The 21,281-nt window shown below is 37.1% G+C and overlaps 1 protein-coding gene and 1 long non-coding RNA gene across 4 annotated transcripts; one reads left to right on the forward strand and one right to left on the reverse strand.

Annotated features, from left to right (window-relative positions):
* Positions 1-659: 659 nt before the first annotated feature.
* On the reverse strand, positions 660-13,239 carry ldb2b (LIM domain binding 2b). 3 transcript variants are annotated; one of them, XM_082163537.1, is made up of 10 exons: positions 12,624-13,239; positions 10,898-11,000; positions 9,076-9,248; positions 7,870-7,992; positions 5,832-5,915; positions 5,600-5,723; positions 4,389-4,442; positions 3,223-3,347; positions 1,945-2,000; positions 1,326-1,464 (listed from the first exon to the last, which is right to left on the reverse strand). In XM_082163537.1, exons 1-10 carry the CDS (start codon positions 12,753-12,755, stop codon positions 1,458-1,460), a joined length of 981 nt encoding a protein of 326 aa, XP_082019663.1. In that variant the 5' UTR covers positions 12,756-13,239; the 3' UTR covers positions 1,326-1,457. The 3 variants fall into 3 exon arrangements, with proteins under 3 accessions (XP_082019662.1, XP_082019663.1, XP_082019664.1); XM_082163538.1 differs by having other exon boundaries at positions 1,327-1,464; positions 1,941-2,000; positions 12,624-13,238; XM_082163536.1 differs by lacking the exon at positions 1,945-2,000 and having other exon boundaries at positions 660-1,464; positions 12,624-13,238.
* Positions 8,881-11,061, forward strand: LOC309494267. The gene is made up of 3 exons (XR_014204272.1): positions 8,881-9,085; positions 9,175-9,339; positions 10,923-11,061. It is a non-coding gene; the product is annotated as an uncharacterized lncRNA (long non-coding RNA).
* Positions 13,240-21,281: the final 8,042 nt, after the last annotated feature.

The raw sequence follows: 21,281 nt of genomic DNA on the forward strand, positions 1-21,281 counted from the left end.
GACTTTATTCTTCTTAATCAGTTATAACAGTTATTAATTCTACAGTCTATAATTTGGATTAATATGTGTTCAAGAGGTTCAATTTCATATGACTCCGATTATGTGAAAAACAAAAAATGAACAGAATGCTCGTGCACACTTCCTTTTCCCTCGAGCTCAGAATTAGCAAGAGCAGAATCAATTGTCAATATAATGAAATATATCTCAAATGTTAAAGGGATGTTAAAGCAATTTTGCATTGCTAAGCTCATCAAGACAGCACATCGATGTTTATATGTGAATAAAAGCTTAACCGCTCAATTCATGTGGATTAGTTTTACGATCTCTTTATGAACTGTTTGAAGCATAAACGTTTTGTAGCTGTCAATGGCTGAACAGAAAGCTCTGATTTAATCAAAAAGATCTCCATTTGTGTGTTCCGAAAAAGAACGAAAATCTTGGAACGACATGAGGGTATTATTTTTTGGGTAAACCTGTGCATGTACCACATTTCTTTAACCACTAGAGGGGGCAATACATTTAGAGATTACTTCGTATTAGCATCATATAATTACTATCCTCTATATTTAAGATTCATTTCTTTGTAACTTTTTGGATTATTACAATAAAAAAATAAAAAAATAAATAACATTAATATCAATAACCAAACACACAGAATCTGATATCATAACCAAACACATTTTATTAATGCAAATTATTGAAAACCATACATAAAATACACAACTACAGCACAAATATGAATGTTTTTTACAATATGCATTAAACTTTAGAGCAATAAAGATATATGCGTTTAGGCTGAAAATGCTATAGCGTTCACAATGGGACTTTTTTCATCAAGTTGTAGAGAAACCAAACCATTGTGGTACAGAATGAAGCCAACACATCCACTGAGCTTTAAAAAAAGGGTTGAAAAATGTTGATATGAAATGAATTAATATCTGTATATTTACAAGGCTTGCAGTGTTTTGTTTTTGTTTTGAATACATAAACTAAATGGTTGAAGCTGTATGTCTCAAGTATGGAATACTGTAACATAAACGCAAGCATGCAAACACACACACACACACACACACACACACACACACACACACACACACACACACACACACACACACACACACACCCACACACACACACACCTTCTCTCCAGCAATGTCTCCTTTACAGTTGAAAATACCCCCATCCCTTGACAGCACCGTTGCCATAGCTACACACTGTCAGATCACATTACTCCAACTGCTGCGTTGCCATGGTATCAGGCTTACTGTCCTGGTTGCTAGGGTGCTGGCCATTCCAGGAGCTGCCGTTTCCAAGTGTCGGTGAGTTGGCGAAGTCATGGAGACTGTCATCATGGAGACCGTTGACAGGGTCGAATTGTTCATTCTCTAGGCGTGTGATCAAACGCTCGTCCACGTCACCCAACTCCCCTCCCATTAGAGAGGGCTCCCCTACCAACATCACATCCTGCAGCGAGAGAGAGAGAGAGAGAGAGAGAGAGAGAGAGAGTTGACGTAAACAGAGACGCAGGGGGTCGAGAGAGAGAGGGGGAGAGAGAGAATGGCGGGGGTGTAGAAAGAGAGAGATGCAGAATCATTTATGGCTGTTATTCTTGCAATAGGGCTAATGCAAGCATACAGTAAAAATGTGCACAACTACAACAAAAAAAAGAAATGTGTATGATAATGTATATGTACTTTATACATACATAGAAGAATGTGGCGTACACACGGTTTGTTAAATACGCAGTCATACACATACACACACATATATGCACACAAACTCGTCTCCAGACACTAGCTCTTTGGTCTTTAATTAGATTTTTTTTTCAGATAGAGAACACCTAAATAACAACATATGTGCTAATTAAGCAAATTTGCATTGCTAAGTAGCTCGTTAAGACAGCACATGCTGCGTGATAACTGTCTGCATGTGTCACTCACCTACCTAAGCTCCGCCTCCAGCCACCCGCCACCCCTCGTTTCCCCGGCGACACGTTTAGGCTGGGGACCAGAGACGGACAATACTAATTATCATCAAATCAATTTCCGGCTAATTAGTCTCAATTACAAACAAATGAATCAGAATAGACAAATGACTATATATTCAAAAAATTACTCTAACATTACAAATTACAAGCACACTGGAAACTGATTACTAAACTTATTTATAAACAATACAAACAATATAATTCAGGTCTTGATTTGTAATATAAATGTTGGAATAAATAATACATTGCATGAAATATTACAATATGGAAAAAAATAAGATGGGTTAAATTATTAAGCTGCTCTCTGTCCTTCCCTTTCTATATGGCTTATTCTTTACGTTATGTCTTTACACACACACACACACTCACACTCACACGCACACGCGCACACGCGCACACGCACACACACACACACACACACACACACACACACACACACACACACACACACACACACACACACACACACACACACACACATGTACAGACATCCAGACACTCTCCATATATTTTTAAATATATCCATATTATATATATATATATATCCATGTACATTTTAGTATATCTCTTCTATATGATCCATTCAGTGTGGACCACTGCTTCTCTGCAAATGTGCATTTGACTGTTCAGAACAGAATACTTGCTTAATACAAACTGATACTGTTCATTATATACTTAATTTTAAAAATAGTAAGTGAAGCGAGAGGAGTAATAAATGTTTTAAACAGACACTACAATTGTAACCTCTTAATGTGTAATTCAATTAAAGTTGCTCCAAGTATTGTTGCATTTAAAATTATATATGAGTTTATTTCAATTTATTCATCTAACATAAAAGTCTGTATAACTAACTATATATACTGTATATACACATTCACATATATTCAAACATATAAATACAGTATGTGTGTATATGTATATATACACAGACATGCACACACACATATAATTCTAATATATATATATATATATATATATATATATATACATATATATTATATAAACACAAACTTTTGTTAGATTTGACAACATTAATATATATATATATATTTATATACACACACACAATTAATTGCATCTATATATATGAACATTTTATATATTTATAGAAAATTAGCATGCTGTCCACAATATAAATACTATAATACTGCAACAATTGTAAGAGTAGTATGATAGTATGCTACATACATTCCGAACCTAGGCTTCGAGTTAGCATATGTGTGTATGTGATGTACCTGTGAGGGTAGGCTGAAGTTATTGGCTGGGCTGCGCTTCTTGCTGTTTCCTGTGCTGTTATTAGATGCGCTACCAGCTGAGTTCCTCCTCCTCCTTCTCTTTGCTGCTGGTTTGGCTGGCTCTGCTGTCAATCACAACATAAAAGCAGCATAATGCAAATGGAATCAACACTGCTTTCCATTAATTTTGTAAAAAGTTCTGAAAACAGAGTGAACTTGATTAAAAATGAGTGGTTAGTCAGGTGTGAATACACAGCATTCTGTATCTCTGCTTTGAAACACTAATCAGTACTGCAAATTAAATCAACAAGAGTGGTGGTGAAGGAATAAGCAAAAGTCAAGATGATATTCTAATGATATTCTTTACGATTTATGGAGAACAGAAAAAAATATATTTGCATTCCCTGACGGAAAGGCCAGTGCTTGCAACAGCAACATAAGAATAGTGTTCATTTTATATTTTAGGCTTCAGTTTTTAATAAATGAAACTCAAGACACTGAGTATGCATCTCATTTTTCAGTCAGCTGCACACAGTAATCAACACACAGGCTGAATTAGGAATAGCATACTAGCATAGTACTCTTAATAATACTAAGAGTAGTATGGTATGTTATTGGAATTCAACCATAGTGCCGTGCATTGCGCAGTGAAAATATGGCTTTACAGTTAAATTTATGCAAGAACTGTAAGATCAATCACAATTCAGTACACAAATAGATGTAAGAACGAAGACCAATCAAAATATACTGTAGTATGTAAATATAACAATGTCTGTTGGCAATATTTTCAATGCAGAACATTCTAGCAGTATCGATAGGACATTTTTGAAGAGTAGTAAAAAAAATATATATATATATATATACACACAAAAAATAAATATTTTATATTTAGAGTTATGAGTTTAGAACACACCCTAATTAGAATGTTTAAAGTTGACTTTAAAATTGACTTAAAATTGACTTCCATAGTATATTTTTTTCCTACTATGGAAGTCAATGAGACCAGAAACTGTCTGGTTACTGACATTCTTCTAAATATCTTCCTTTCTGTTCAGCAGAAGAAAGAAATTCATACAGATTTTAAACAACATGAGGGTGAGTATATGATGACAGAATTTTCATTTTAAAGTGGAGTATCCCTTTAAGGTGATAACAGACATACATACATTTTTTGGAATTAGTGGGAAATATTTCTGTCTTGAAGTTTGGTGAGGGTCCAACTGAAATGAAAGAAATTAATAACAGTTAAAAGACACCACCATACCATTATTCAGAAACAAACATTACCATATTATTCAGTAAATAATAATGAGGATGCAAAACATTAAAGAAGAAAAATTGAGGAACATAGAAAGAGAGAGAGTTGCCTGAAAATAACATTAATATTATTGTTCAGGCAAAGTGAAGGAATTATTGTCAAAGAACAGCAGGAGGTAGTTATTTTTTTAAAAGAGCAGTAAAATAATACATAAATAACAACGCAAGGTCAAAGTCTTCATTAATTACTGCAGATCACAAAACCCTTAACAGCATGTGCTCAGTACTTTGAAATGTTAATAAGGAATATGAAATTAGTTTACAATGTATGAAACAAACTACTGTAAATTTAATGACATTCTGTAGCTCTTAAAGAGGAGAACAACAAAAAGAAATTAAACGCTGGGGGGAAAGAGTAGCTAAACAATGCTGGTGTTACTGTATTAATCTTTCATGACAGACTATATTTAAAAGAGAAAGAAAGCTAAGAGGAGCCATGAAACGAGAACAAATGAAGATTGTTGGAGCCAGGGTTGATATAGTTAACTAAAACTAAATTCTAAAAACGATTTTTGTTACTTGAAATAAAATAAACGTTACTGAAAAGGGAACATTTCTCATTTTTCATTTAGTTTAACTTGATGTACTAAAATAATTCAAACTAAAACTTTAAAAAAAAAAAAATTACACAAAATTACTCAAGTGTTAACTAAAATTAAGATATACATATGGAAAATATAAAAACAAATTCAAAATATTAATAAAAATTATTATAGTATATTAGTAGTAATAGTAATATAACTAAAATAACACTGGAGAGACAGTGGTCCTGGTAAACCCTACAATATGGGGACAAAATGTCCCACACAAAGATGGCAATATCTGAAATCCTCTTCCTTGTGGGGACATTTTTTGGTCCCCATGAGGAAAACAGCTTATAAATTATACTAAGTGATGTTTTTGGAAAATGTAAAAAGGCAGGAAGTTTTCTATGATTGGTAAGTTTAGGGTTAAGGGATAGAAAATACTGTTTGTATCGTATAAATTTTTTTTTTTTTTTCTATAGAAAGTCCCCATAAAACATGGAAACCTAACGTGTGTGTGTGTGTGTGTGTGAGACCTGGTGGTGTTGTCATCCTCTGCCACTGGTGAAAGAGGCAGGTCTTCAGACAGTCTCTGGGACTCAGTCCATATGTCTTATGCCTAGACATGAGCTCCTGCATCGGCTCTAGAATCACACACAACTGCACACAAACAAAATAATCTTTTCACTCAGTTGTTTAACACAATTTAATGACCATTCGTAAGAGAGTGAGTGCATTTAAATGTGTTTATATGTGATTGTAACATACTCTGAGGTAGTTCAGTGTGAGGTTGGTAAGTCCCACTCGACTGATGTTTTTGGACAGTTGTTCCAGAGCTCCAGGGTCTTGTGCCTGATAAAGACACACGCGCACACATGGACACACAAGTCCATTTATTCTCTCTCTTATTTTGTGCTCCATCCAGATAGAGCTCTAATTCATTACAGGATATGTTTCCATAGCAACATCCTGACAGCTTAGCTAAAAGGTTTGGATGCTTTCACCTTGATTGATAAAAAAGGGCTGAAATACATTTTGTTGTACCGTAAACTGCTACATGTGAACATTTGCTAACATGCCAGACCAATGCAGGCTGAACATAACATTAAAGGAAATTGGATTATCTAGAATACAACTAATTCGTTTTTGATTATTCTTGATTGAAAGTGATGTAGTGTTGTGAATATTATATATGTAAAATTTTATTTACATTTAAACATTTAGCTAAAAGCTAGCACAACAACACTGCACTCAAATAAGCTGTACTTGGCTCATGCAAAGAGAAACTGACTTGTGAGAAAAATATTTAACATACAGTGTCAGAAATAGTAAGAACAGTGTTTTACTCATGTTAATAATGACTGAGAGTATGAGCCACATGAATTACTAATGCAAAGAGAAGGGCACCTAATTAAAAAGTAAAAAAAGTAAAAGTATTTGACTTTTACATTTAGCAAAAACACTTTTTTTTTGCACCATACATTGCACTCAAGATGTAAAATGAATAATTAACATGTACCCTGGGAGGCTGGGAATCAAACCCATGACATTATAGTTGCTAGCATCATGCTCTACTGTTTGAGCTACTGCTTCTCCACTATTTCTCCACTTAATATTCAGCAATATTACTGATCTGAATGCACTGACACTATAGGATAAGAACTCAACTAAGCTGGATGAAGACACGGTTTTCTGCAGAGCTGCTTTATAGCTGAATTTTCATATTCAGCTAATTAGCTAATTATAGCTAATGTCATAATTGATGCACTTTACATAGATATTGAACTGAAATGAATCATTGAACTGATTTCAACTGAATAATGACTGTTTACTATTTTCTTTACAGCAGAATTGAAATCTGTTTGCATTAACTGTAAAGCTGCTTTGAAACAATCTGTATTGTATAAAGCTCTATGTAAATAAAGGTGACTTGACTATTTGAGTTGCAGTTTGAGTTACTACCGTGAAAACTGTATACTGCATATTGTTTTCAAAAATAGGATGTGAAACAGTGTGCAGCATGCAACAATAAACATTTCAAATTGTTGCTAGCTGCCAAATGACCTCACATTTACATCACTGAGGGGAGGCCAGTTATCGCCGAAAACAAAAATAATAATTAAATTTACATTTTTAATCTAGTTTAGTAAATATTTCCTTAAGTTTGGATGTCTAATCAAATCAAAAATCACAAGCATGGAACAAAATCAGCTTTGCCATCACAGGTATAAATTGCATTTTTAAATGTATTATAATAGAAAACAATTTGTATAAATTGTAATAATATTTTAAAATATTACTGTTTTCAATGTATCTGTGATCAAATAAATGTAGCCTTGGTGAGCATAAGAGACTTCTTCCAAAAAACATTAAAAAAATCGTACCGACCCCAAATATTTTGAACAGTAGTGTATGTGACAGAATGCTTTATGAAACGATAAATATTTTAAATATTATTATGCTACATTGTAGTGCATGTGCAAGTTTAATTCTTATAAACAATCAGAGTGGTGTCCCTTTATCATCTCCAAAACAAGTCTGGTGTAAAAATGTGTTTTTGGACATTAAAATTTAAAATGTAATTTTATTTCATTTTAATAATCAAGCTGTTAAAATTGTTGTTGCTATTACTTCTAATTCATTTGCAGCAATGGAAATCAAAGGTCAAGTCTAAAACATCGCATTATAGGATAAAGTAGAATAGTGTGCTCTGTTAAAAGCTGCAAATTTTGGCCAATGTAGATGGTCATCCAAGTCATCTTGTGTGAGAAATATTTAGGACGATTAATTGATTCATTGAACTCACATTAACGGCCAAGACACTGCGGGGAATGAGCTCACTGTAGTGTGTGATAGTGAAGTGCCATGTTTTGATTCTCATGAGGTCATCAAAGGTGAACACAAGAATCAGACGACCTTCTGTACAGACCTGTGAAAAAAAAGCAGGAAGAGAATCAGGTCTGTGTTGTGCGACTGTCCCCTTACACCATTCGGTTTGCTTAACATTCAAATAACTTTCTTTTTTTTTTTTTTTACTTTCAGGATGCAATAAGACAGATACCACACAAAGAACATAGACATCATCTTCCAGTCTTTGTTACAATTAACGTGAATTCCAAAATCATAACACCGACTTGACCGGAGAAAAACATGCGAGAGAATTACATCTAATGACTTTTTGTTTTTCATTAATTTAAAGCAAATCAAATTACACGGTTCTCTCATTAAAGCAGTATTTTCAGCACAAGCAGAATTCTGTGTGGAACTCTGAACCCCAACATTCTGTTGCCGGGGGAACGGAGGGTAGCTGCGAGGTTGGCATAGCAACGGGAGGGATGTAATCCCAGCAGACACGCTCTGATCAATGCCTCCAGTACACACACACACACACACACACACACACTTGGGAACTGTATCTGTATAACTTAGCTACAACATACAGTCTTCCAAATCAATATTTAATTCACAAATGTTCATTTACTAAAAAGCAAAGTTGGACAAAACTCTCTCTCACTAATTGAAAACTGAGAGATTCTGCGTCCTATAGTGGCGTACCATATGAATATTGCATAGGACACTCAGGAAATCACACGTTGCACTGGTCTTATTAACATGACAGCTTTTGGGAACAAAGTATTTATGTCATCTGATACAAATTATAGAGGCAAGAGCATTTAATGAACATGATTGTAATATATGAGGTCTCAAAATAGTGTAACTAGCCGACTTTTCTATTAAGATCATATCATTTTAAAAACATAAACCTATAGGATAGGGGAAAAAAGAGAAGCTTTTTTGAGAGAGGCAGAACGAGGGAGGGAGGGTGAGAGAGAGTGAGGAAGAAGCCGAGAAAGAGCAGGAGCGGGAGGGAGAGAGGGAAAGAGTGGGGGTTATATTTTCCTTTTTTGTTTTGTGCAGTTCCAGCCCAGAATTCACAATGAGGAATACATTAGTGCTGAAAATGAGGAAGCAAAGACTCACTGAGCCAGACTGGTGCGTGTGCGTGCAGTACCTTAGTGAATGTAGGTTTGCCATGTTGTGTTGTCATTGTACAGTGATGAGAGTCAACAGTAATAGTTGAGTTGTTGAATGACTCCTTTGTTTGTTTCAGCTCAAAAAACAACTCATAGACTCCTCCTTCGAACAGAGAACTGAAGTAACGAGGGATCAGGGTGCGCCCGATGGCTGGGGAAGAAGGAATGAGAGTGAGAGAAACATATGTGGAGAGGAAAATTTCAGTTGCATTCGCTGATTACAGAACGGAAGGAAAAGAATGGTATGGCATTTATTTATTTATGCCCATATGATGAAAGAGACTCGAAGTTAGGCGGCACACTGGTCGAACACCTGAACTGGAAACCATAAATGTGTGTGTGTGTCTCTGTGTGTGGTCCCCTAAGAGTTAGAAACAAACAGGCTACTGAATGCCGCAGGCATTAAGTCCAGCAGGCTGTGCGAGCGCACAGAACAGTTAGTGCTCTGAAGCTGTCAATCACTGCAGTAGAAGTGTGTGAAGTCTGCAGGCCCATATTTATTATACACCCCAGACCTGTCAATCAAATCTCACCACATACACAGTGAATAAGGAATGAATGAGAATAAGTGAAATCCAGCACAACTGTGTCCTTGTCTAAATCTGAACAAGCTGAAATTAATCTAAATTCAAACTATACCCTGGAAAGAGAACGAGAGACATGCAGATAAGAGTGAGCGAGAGATAAAAAGAATGTGTAGCCTGTAGATTATTTTAATATAAAAACTGTTTTATGAGTAATACGCTCAAACAAAAATATGCTCACAGATCTTATTCTCATTAATTTGATTATTAATAATTAGTATGTACACCATGACTTCGTAATATTTTGATGTTAACAAAATTTACAGACAAAAACTCAAGGACATGACTGGCTCAATGTCCTTAAAGGCTAGTTTAAAACGTATGGGTAACATAGCATCCTTGTTACACATGTTACATGTAGTTTACTATATTAACTATAAATTATGCATAATTACATGCAACTAACCCTAAACTAAACTTAAACCTAAACTGCAATAAGTAGATGTAATTAGTTAACATTACTAACAAGGAGTCCTTAAAATAAAGTGTAACCAAAATATGAGCCAAGTTCTTACTTGTCCATGAATACTCAGTGTATTTATAGTGGTTATGTCTTTTATACCGTTTTCAAGAAAAGTTTTAATTGAATTCATTTAAAATTAAAACATTTTAAAAAATGTCAACTAAAATGTAATAACACATGTACACATTTGAATCATTATTTTTAATATATTTTTAAATATATTTCACAAGGTAAAGGTATTTTTGTATAAATAGCATAATGTTTGGGGGTTTTTTTTACATTTTGCAATCTTGCATGTCATAAAAAATTCAAAATAGCTGACTTACTGACCTTGACACAAAATCATGAGGGTCTGCAGAGGTCTTATGATTTTGTTGTTGCACCACAAATATTAATAAGCAGGTCAGCAGTTTTGTTCAAATATTTTCCCAAGAAATAATAATACAAGAATATGCTAAAGAACAAAATTCTATTTTTTTTTATTTATTACGATATTAGGACAGTTGTATGTCATTTTTTTTTACTTCGTGCATCAAAATTAATTTTAAATCAAAAATGAAAAACATTAGTCATTGAATGTATGAAATGCATTTTAATGTATTTTTAATCAATTAATAAATACAAAAGAGAAAAAAAACAAGCATCACCGACCCAACCAAATGTTAAATATTTAAATAAATATAAGACTCTACCATTGAAATTTACCATTTATGATATGAATATTGAGGCGGTTATGGCTCTGCACACACTTACTGTATGTCTTGGGTCCCTCCTCCAGGCAAAATGAGAGAGTCAGCGTGGCATCTTCTTCAAAGAACTCCGTGCAGAATGCATCCCACCACAGAATATCACAGTCCTGTGGGATCACACATTAACACACATTTAACACTGAGTGAGACAGAGGAGAGGCACAGAAGTACTTGGCCCCTGAATGACCCAAAATGACCATAATTAGGCCTGGCACAGTGATTATCATTTCAAAGCTTACTGTTTATTATAAACACACACTCAAGTTGACTCGCCCCATTAAGGGCAGCAATTTACACCACAAATCCAGCCAACTACCGCTGGCCCGCTATTGAGATTCAATTGATTATATTGGACATGATTATACCATCCCATAAAGCCACAATAAACTGTATTGTGACAGCTCTTGCACTTCAGTCTTTGTGTGTTACCAACGTGTGAAAGAGAATTATTAGACTGTGAGAAATGGGTGATTCTATAGGTCATTATTCTAATAGTTCAGTCTCTCTTAGCGCTAACCGTCAAATTATTATGTCCAGGTGTGTTGAACAGCATTTTACCCTTGCTGATACATTTAATTTTCCCCCATTTATTCGCATTCCTTTTTCTGAGTAGAGGCAATATTCTAAAAGTACAATTTATTATGGATTATTTTTGTACATACACCGACGGCATCAGGAGAAGCAGCACAGTTTGCACTGCAGTTTAAATTGGGACCTAGTGAGGAGAAGAATTATGTTATTTTTTAAATACAGTGTGTCATACATGATGGTACAGCAATACTGGTCACATTGTACTGTTTGTCCGTTCTCTGTCTTATAGCGAGTTCTATAATAAATCACACTTCTACATAAACATCAGAGAACATCACCTTGCTGTTTGTGTTCCTGAAAAAAAAAAAGACACACACCACATAATCCATAGTGCATTCGGTATTAAGTCCTTGAATAAGTTTGTAACATAACAGAGGGCCGCAAAAGGAATAAATTGATTTTTTAGGAAATTTATTCAATTATGAGACCTTGAAATATTTAAAAAATGTAACTTGTTGAAATTATGTGTCATCTATTTTAAGACGTGCCTGTGTGGAATATGTCGGATAATAAAGATCTGATCATGGCTTTGGCAACCTTTAAGTGCACTTTGGTATGTGATATTTCAGTTTTTAGAGATAGTAGTCAATTCATTTATCTATTCATTTAAATAACCGTGACAAAAACAAAAAACAAACAAACAAAAAAACATAAAATTTGATAAAAATTCTAATCTTCTGCTACCTGCTATCCTGGCAGAGATGTGATCTTCACTGTTCACTTCTTATTTGTATCATATCCAATTATTAACATATATTTTGAAAATTGTTCTCTAAAACGTTATGGAAACGACGGCAGTATTTGGAACAGAATATTATGATATTATCCACATAAAATGCATGAATTGATTTTAAGTCCTTTTTGGGAAAACTGCAAATTAGAAATTCCGATTTGAACACTTTTTCATCATTTTATCACAAAAGTAATTTTGAAGGGAAATGTTTTTTTCACCTTTAAAATCCTCTTAGTGGACAGAAAAGTTGTCCTTAGATTGCGCGATGAATCTATTGATTTGTAATCTAATAGCTTATCTAAAATGAATGTTTAGAGGTTGTAAGATTTATACTTTATGAAGAACGTTTATAAAATTGCTAAATGCAAAGTCCTGATCTATTGTTTTATGTTTGGTGATCACTCACCTCAGGCCGGGACTGGAGCCGTTTGTTGAGCTCGTGCATCCGGTACTCCGGCTGCACCGGGTAGGGCGCGTGTCTCCGGTAAAACGGACCGAACGGAGAGGAGTAGAAGGGGTCGCGCGGCGCGCCGGTCATGGTTTCTGTTACCGACAGCGCGCGAGGAGCGCATCCACACGCCGCACGTGGAGCACGACGATCGTAAACATACACACACACACGCGCGCGCTCGCGGACACAAGGAGAGATGCGACTGTCAAATCACACGCGTGCTCTGCTGTGAGAGGAGAGCAGGAGAGAAGGAGAGGGGGAGGGAGGACTTCACGAAGGGAAGGGGGGATACGAGGGAGGGGTGGAGGAAAGGACATACGCTTCTGTAATTGGAGGGTCTTTCCTTACTGTACAGTCTGACAAGTTGGCCAATTAGAGCAAAATCCAATGGAATGCAATCACTGTTTGCTTTTATTATGTTTGCTCGGATAAAATCCCCAATACATGTCATCAGTTTGTGCTACTGTAGGTTATTGTAGGTAATAGTTTACTAATGTGCAAATAAACCGCACACAGCATATCACATATTTAATGCAGAACTGCAACTACAGTGTGTGTGTGTGTGTGTGTGTGTGTGTGTGTGTGTGTGTGTGTGTGTGTGCGCGCGCGCTTTTCTAGCTACTTGTATTTTTCCATCTCGCTTTCTTTATGACTCACACAAGAGACTTGCTCTCCCACATACATACAGACACACACACACAGACACACACACACACACACACACATTCTCTCTCTGTTTTCCCTCTCTCTCACTCTCTCCCATTGTTTGGACATGTACACGTTTTTTTTATTTTGTTTTTTTAGATAATTTACTCTTTCTTTAAATGTCCCACTCATTTTCAATAAATAATTATCTTATGCAATGAGAGAAAGAGAGACAGATATGACAGACATGTAGAGAGAGAGAGAGAGAGAGAGAGAGAGAGAGAGAGAGAGAGAGAGAGTCCATATGGATTCTATTACTCTCTTGTTTTAGGGGGGAAGCAGGGCCCCAAAAGTTCACCTCCTTTACTTTACTTTCTTTTTTTCCTCTCGGGCTCTCTTTCTCATGCCCAAAATCAAGACACTCCCAGTGTAGAGTGTAGAGTGTAGAGAAACACACATGCACTCATATACACAGTGCCTGTTGCTTCATTTTGTGCATGTGTGATTGATAGTTCACAATACTTATGTGGCTTCACAATGCAAACCGTAGGTACACCAGTAAAGAGGATCAGAGGTTCACACACACACACACACACACACACACACACACACACACACACACACACACACACACACACACACACACACACACACACACACACACACACCCCTCCCCCTTCAGGTCAGTTAATAAGAGTGGTTGCTGGGCTCTTTGTGTGCGTTGTGTCTCATGGGGAAAGGCGAGGAGGGAGAAGGGGGTCTAAAGGAATGAAATTTACCCACTCCACTGCAGTATAAATGGAGAGAGAGAGAGAGAGAGAGAGAGAGAGAGAGAGAGAGAGAGAGAGAGAGAGAGAGAGAGAGAGAGAGAGAGAGAGAGAGAGAGTGAACAGGATAATGAGAGGGCTCTCTATCCATGTCTTTGTGTTTATCAATTTTGCTCCCATCTCTATGACGACTTGATCAAAGATGACCACAAGATGTCACTCTCTGATTTCTCTTTAGTTAATAGTAAACGGCAGAAGGATTGAGAGTAGCAGAACTATTGGGAAGGCCAAGGACTGTTTCTTGAACAGGAGAGCACACAAAATATTTGTTTTTATTTTTTTACAGTGGGATTCAAACGGCTGAGGCCACATTAAAAATAAGAGATAAACAGATATTAATAAACAGAATGTTTTAAAATGTAAAAAGTTATGATGTAAAATGAATACAAAATATTTAAGGGGCTCCGCACAATTTCTCTATCACTTGCTTCATTTCCTTCCACACAAAACATTCTTTGAGAGATTCTAAAAGCATACTGGACAACATGATCATTAGGATTTGTATGAATTCATGCAGCTTGAATGCTGCTTGCTATGAGTGCTGTGCAACGTATTAAAAATGTATTTTGTCTTGTTCCAATAGCAGATTTTTTAAATACGGAAACCAACCCCATTCTTGATTTTTTATATACAAAATGCCAAGAAAATAAGAATTTGGAGTTAGTTTTTCTATTTAATGTTTCAGTTTGATTTTATATTATAATATAATGTGTAATAAAAAACAAAAAACAAAAAGTAAAGTGGTAAACACAAATGTTTGAAATTAAATATGACAATGTGCGGTCCTAGTTAAAAAAAAAAAAAAGAAAAAAAAAAAAAAGAGAGAAACGTAAATTCCAGTGAGATGAAGATCAAAATGAATGTCAAAAGATGTTGCTCATCATTTAGAGTAGACACGCGCTCTCTGACCCTGCACAAGCAATTCCACTAAGTAGCATGTGTGAGTGTGTTTTCTTGTGCAATTAATACATGCCTACCCCCCAACAAACACACACACACACAGTATGCATCTATACTGTCTGTCTGTATGCATAAATAAAGAGAAAGAAAAATGGAGAAAGACTGAGTCAGAAAGTGAGAGAGATCCTCATGGATTTTATTGTTGAATCCTTTGATTAAATATTAATGCAACCTCAGAGATTCTTTAAAAAAGAATCCACAGACACTACAATATATAGGAGGGAATATACGCACACACAGGATTTAGTGAAGAAACTCATACTCATCACAGCCCCAACTGTTTCTCCCCATCTTACACACCAAGACACTCCACACACTGAAAACATTTTCAAATACCGAAGCAGTCCACTCAACCAGCTGCAAAAATCATATTCTTTATCAATTTATTTGTCTTGCTTTACAGTACAAATATACATTTTTAAAACAAACAAAACAAACTGTACAACATATGAAGACTTGAGGACACATTTTAAAAATAAAAATTTATTTTGTTGTGTTCCATTGCATGGCAGTTTGTCTTTTATACGGAAATCAACCCCCACATTAGATTTCATTCATCTTTTTTTTTTCTTTTTTTTTTTTTGATGCCAAACTGTATAATGTCATGGTGCAGGCAAGGTAAGAGGAGCAGAGAATCTAAATTGCAGCAGGAAACACGGGAACCATAGGAAACACAACATAAGATTCCACAAACTGAACATAACCAATACAGTACTCCCCCATCTTGGAAGGCGCATCCTTGCACCAGAACTAGTCTAACAGCAGAGAGAGGATGGGGTTTTTGGAGGTGGGCCAGGAGTAATAGACAGCAATACACTGGAGCACCTGGCAGAGGGTGACACTAAGGTGGAGCCGATGAAGGGAGAAGCCAGGGTGCCACCCAGAGCAGAGTCATTAGGATGAAGGCCCATGGCGCAACCAATGGATGGAGAAGCCAGGGTGGAGCCAGGAATCCGATAGACTGAAGTGGAGCCAGGAGAGGTGGAGACCCAGGTAAAGCCAAGGGGACGAAGACCCTGGGTGACACCGATAGAATGGAGGGCCAAGGTGGAACTGCAGTCTTGCTGGACCGAGCAGATCAGGGCAGAGTCGGTGGGAGTGAGGACAACGGTGGAGCCTGAGGGAAGGAGAGCCTGGTGGAGTCGAAGGGTGGAGAGACGAGGTGTAGCCAGAGGCCCGGAAGTCCGTGGAACCGGAGGGATGAGGGAGCAAGACAGAGCCTGAGGGATGACGGACCATGTTGGAGCAGAGGGAGCATGGAGCCAAGCTGGAGATGATGGGTTGACAGGCTGAGGTGGAATCCAGGGCTCGGAGGTCCAAGGTGGAGCCAGGATAACCTTACACCTTAGTCGAGCTGGTATCCTGAAAGCCAGAGGTGGAGACAGGCTGAGAAGGAGGGCTTGATGGGACCAGCGAAGGTGGTGGAGGAAGGAGTTGGAGGCTGGGCAGGACCAGAGTCGATAAAGAAGACTTGAGGTTCGGCAGAACCAGCAGCAACGAAGGAGATTTGGGGACCAGTGGCAGAGACAGGGCTTGAAAGTTGGAGGGGATCAGGGAATCCAGGTGTTTACAGGGAAAGGAATAGATTTCAGGGTTAGGAGTAGGGTTGGGAACAGAGAATCGGTGCTTATCCAGAACCGGTAGTGCTTTTTCTGCTTCGGTTCCGAAAACCGTTCTGGTACAATGTGTGGGCGAAGTGCTGGGAGCTTATCCTTTAATAGCGACGTCTCACCTCATGAATATTAAAATAGTAATGAATGCACTGAAAAGCCCTCGCGCTACTCATATACACTTTGCGTCAGATATCAATGCAGAGAGAGAGTATAAGACAGTAGAGCTGCACGATTAATCTTTAAAAGATCTCAATCTCGATTCAAACACCCACCCAAACTTATTCCTATATTACAAAACCTTTGACAAAAATCACACCGGAACATTCATTTCAAATCTGTTTGCGCTGTCGCTGACCCAGAGAGAGCAGTTGTCAAAATACATGTATGAAACAGCTTCAGTTTCAGTCTTTTTCAACCACACACAATACTGTTACAAATATTCAAATGATCACAGAAGTACGAAGATAAAAGTTTATAGTTTGGGTATAAACACAGCTGCAGTCCGTAACTTATTTTGAGTTCAGAATTTACAAAATTTTAATAATGAGCGAGTACATCAATGCAATTTCCAAACCATGTTTTTTTCTTGTCCTGAACCACTATGGTAAGCCTATAATATGCGTTTATATTCAGTCTACTTTGGACCGGTCGGGTCGGCAGTGCTGCGGAGTAGCCCAGTACCTGCATGACTCATCATAGACATAAACAGAGGGAAGTAGCTCTGGCTACAATGTTCTTCTGCAAGACGCATGCAGTTCTGTTTATTAACAACTAGAGCTCTGATTCATCTGGTAATAAAACAAGTGAAGTCTTTATGAATCAATTATTCAAACCGATTTAAAAAAATATTCAGTTTCACCTGTCTGGATCTGAAAATCTGCTTCACGATGTCTAACTCAACCAACATCCCCCCCAAGGATGAACATAGATTCCGGCTCACACACCTGAGCCGTTTTTCAACAGTCGTGCCAAACGTTTCTGCGAACAGTAAGGAATGGTTCCAGTTATATTTCCACTTGAACCTGGTTCGGCACGGCACTATTACAAACTATTCTCGGACCAGAATTCTCAGCATGGTTAGCCAACCATGCTGGTAGAATGTGTGTAGTGCCGTCGCCATTCAGGATTGGACACATCATGTCTGTTGCCTGGCTGCCAGTTTCTCTGTAGCGAAGTACACACAAGTTAATAATAGAATTAAAAGAAATATCTGATAATCCTCCATAATGCGGTCGCTAATTTACATCTCGTACCGTCTGTAAACTCTTGCGTTACCAAGGCAACAACTGACACCACAGCAACAACTGACACCTTCAGCACCACAGTGGAAAATTAAACTATATCCGTAATGGCTGGGCCAGATCGGCAGGGAATTGAAAGGTTAAGCAATGAGAAGGCTTGGCTCAATGGTGGAAAAGCATCAACAATTGATGGGTAAGCACATTCTAACCAAAGGAGAATGGCTTCTTGCCACGTAAGATTCCCCATGTCCGGTAAATCCAGTGGGCAAAAATATTTAGCTCCCACCCCTAAAAATAGATTTGAATGTGGCATTATGTAGGAACGCTGGGCCAACTCACAGAACCTGGCAGAGTATTCCAACAAAGGAAAACCTTCTCAGGTGATTGCAGTGAAGGCAGCTCCTAGATCAATGTTTGGTCCTGTGCAGGCAAGGGAACAATAGCAGAGAATCTATATTGCAGCAGTATTTTTAATTATTATTAAATATTTTTTTAATTTACAAAACAACGAAGGCAATCCAGTAGGGGAAGAATCAACATAGCAGCATCACACAAGTAAATACAATACAAGACAAAGGTAAGAACTAAACTGAGAACTTAAATCCACAGCTAAATAAGGAACCAAACAACACACAGGTGAATATAATCAATTAACCAATGAGTAACCATAGAAACAAACTAGCAACGCAATAATTAAACACAGGAAGGAAACACGGGAACCTTAGGAAACCCGGGAACCTTAGGAAACACAACATTTTATAGGTATATATATATATATATATATAATGACGAGAAATATTGTCACGCTTCAGTATCACGTCATCTTGCTGCACAATATATATATATATATTGTGCAGCAAGATGTCGTGATACTGAAGCGTGACAATATTTCTCGTAGAGGTGAAAAGCTTTCTTACGATATCAGCATTGAGTTTGTGGCACAATGATGAATCATACTCGGAAGTTAGAACTGAAGTGAAATTCATTACAAGTAGACTATTTAAAACATGCATTACAGGGATGGAAATTAGCACCCGCCACCAGCCAAATGCGGGTGATTTTGTGTTGTGGCGGGTAAACTCGCTTCACCTACCGGCCACCGTGGCGGGTAAATAAAAATAGCATACTGTTTCACATGGACGGCGGACACTTTTAGAGGAGGCACACCTTCAAAAAAATGTGGCGTTACATCGAAGGTCAAAAAACGTTTTTTTAAAGAACGATGGAGAAAAGCAGACAATGGGGAGTCCCGAGATTGGTTAGTTTACGACGAGACAAGGTGGGCCTTAAATTAAAATCGTTAAATTAAAACCGTTATTCAATCACTGTTTAACCTAATAAAAATGACTGATAAAATAACAGATTAAAATATAAAATAAAATATAGATTTTAATAGCTTGATGCAGGGCCGCGGGAAGTGGGGGTGCTGGGAGTGCTGCAGCACCCCCTGTTTTCACAGAATTGTAAATGCAACGCATATGTTTGTTCATTAAAATGTATAAATTTTTAGCATTTAGTCATTTATTTGTAATAAACACTTTAAGTGGGCTATTAAAAATTGTTATTTATATGTTAAATTATCTTTTTAAAACATAAGCGCAGAGTGTTACGTAATATTGTGTGTGTGTGTGTGTGTGTGTGTGTGTGTGTGTGTGTCGAAAGAATTTTTCCGCAGCTGCTCAAAAAAAAAAAAAAACCTTCAAAAACCCCACTGTCAGTGTTTCGTAAGGAACAGGCAAATATGTAAAATATAGCAGGAGACATTTTAATTGTTTACTAATAAAACAGTTATTTTTTATGTCAGTGTCGGCTAGACAGATGAAGTTGACGACTCGCGATCTTCGCAGCGCCAGAGAGAAATGCACATTTCATACGAATTACATAAGCAGCGCAGCTGTTTTCTTTCGTTTTGAATTGTTCTGCTTAAAAGTAGACATTTCAAGCTATCTATATGTCTCAGGTCTGTGAGGCAATAGGCTACCTTATAGGCCTACGCTGAGTTTCATTATGAGACGAGCTCCAAGTTCGCCAGCGCCTCCGTATCCTGATTATTTATTTTCTAATAGCCTATATTTAGGCTACTTCTTATTAAATCCAGACAATTTGTTGATGAACATCGATTAAAATTAAGATACAATTAATACAAAACGAAATTAAATTTAAAGATAGGCTTTGTGCTTTCAGTTTGAGGTCTCTGTGAAAGTTTTAAAACATTATTTTAGTGCCGCTTTAGAGCGCTCACGTCCCTAAAGGAGAACTGTCTGTAACATTTTTTTTTTTTTTTTTTGTAAAAAAAAAAAAAAAAAAATGCGACTTAGTCCAGTGCGACTTAGGCTATAGATGTTTTTTTTCTTCCCCGTGGCGCATTTTGTGACTGATATGCGACTCCGGAGCAATAAAATAAAAGGGACTCCGGAATAAAAGCAGAATCAATAAAGTAAAAAATGTGATGTGCAGTCAGGTTTGAGTGTGTGCGCGTTTTTTGAGGAGTTTTATAGTCTTGATATTGTTTCTTATTCAAAAGTGGTGACGCCCCTACCTACCCCCCCCCCCCCCTAGGGCATAGGACGGACCTATCCGCGATCGCTCTCCATGGTTCTGACCAAAGAAGAGCGCTTTGGAATCTCCATTACGCATCATACCGTTGTCTCTTAGTGCGCTACGAAGACTCTTGAGGTATAACTTAACTAAAGGTACCTATACTACCACTAAAGGTATACCATTGCTAGGCGTCTTCAGGGCTATCATCCACTCGCGAGGCAGAGGCGCTGGCGCCCTCCCAGCAACGGCGCTGTTCGCCGAGAAAGATATGATACATCATGAGATGCGCAAATATGTCTGGAGACATGACATGTAAGACATGATTTTGACCACTTCATTGAGTTTTGTTTTGTAGAAAGGCTCTTTTTAAAAGATTTTCGTTTTGTATAAATTTTATCTTAATTTTGATCAATGTTTTATCAACGAATTGCTTGTAGGCCTATTTAATTAATAAGAAGAAAATATATAGCAGACAATGTAATAAGGCGCCGGCATGATCACTTGCATTGCATGTGAACTGGAGGCCGCCGAAACTCAGCTTGTGCCTCACAGATTTGAGAAATATAGGCTATATATTACAGAAAGCTTGAAATGTCTACTTTTAAACGAAAATATTCAAAACCAAAAGAAATAGGCTCTCTGATTGTGAAATCCATATGAAATGTGCATTTCTCTCTGGCGTTCATGGCGAATCCGCAAAACACTAGTTTATTAATAAATAATTAAATGTCTCCTTGCTATTTTAGACATTCATTTTCATTACTTTTACCGGTTCTTTGTGGCAAG

Source organism: Leuciscus leuciscus, assembly GCF_965113295.1.
Source record: "Leuciscus leuciscus genome assembly, chromosome: 3".
NCBI classification, from domain to species: domain Eukaryota; kingdom Metazoa; phylum Chordata; class Actinopteri; order Cypriniformes; family Leuciscidae; genus Leuciscus; species Leuciscus leuciscus.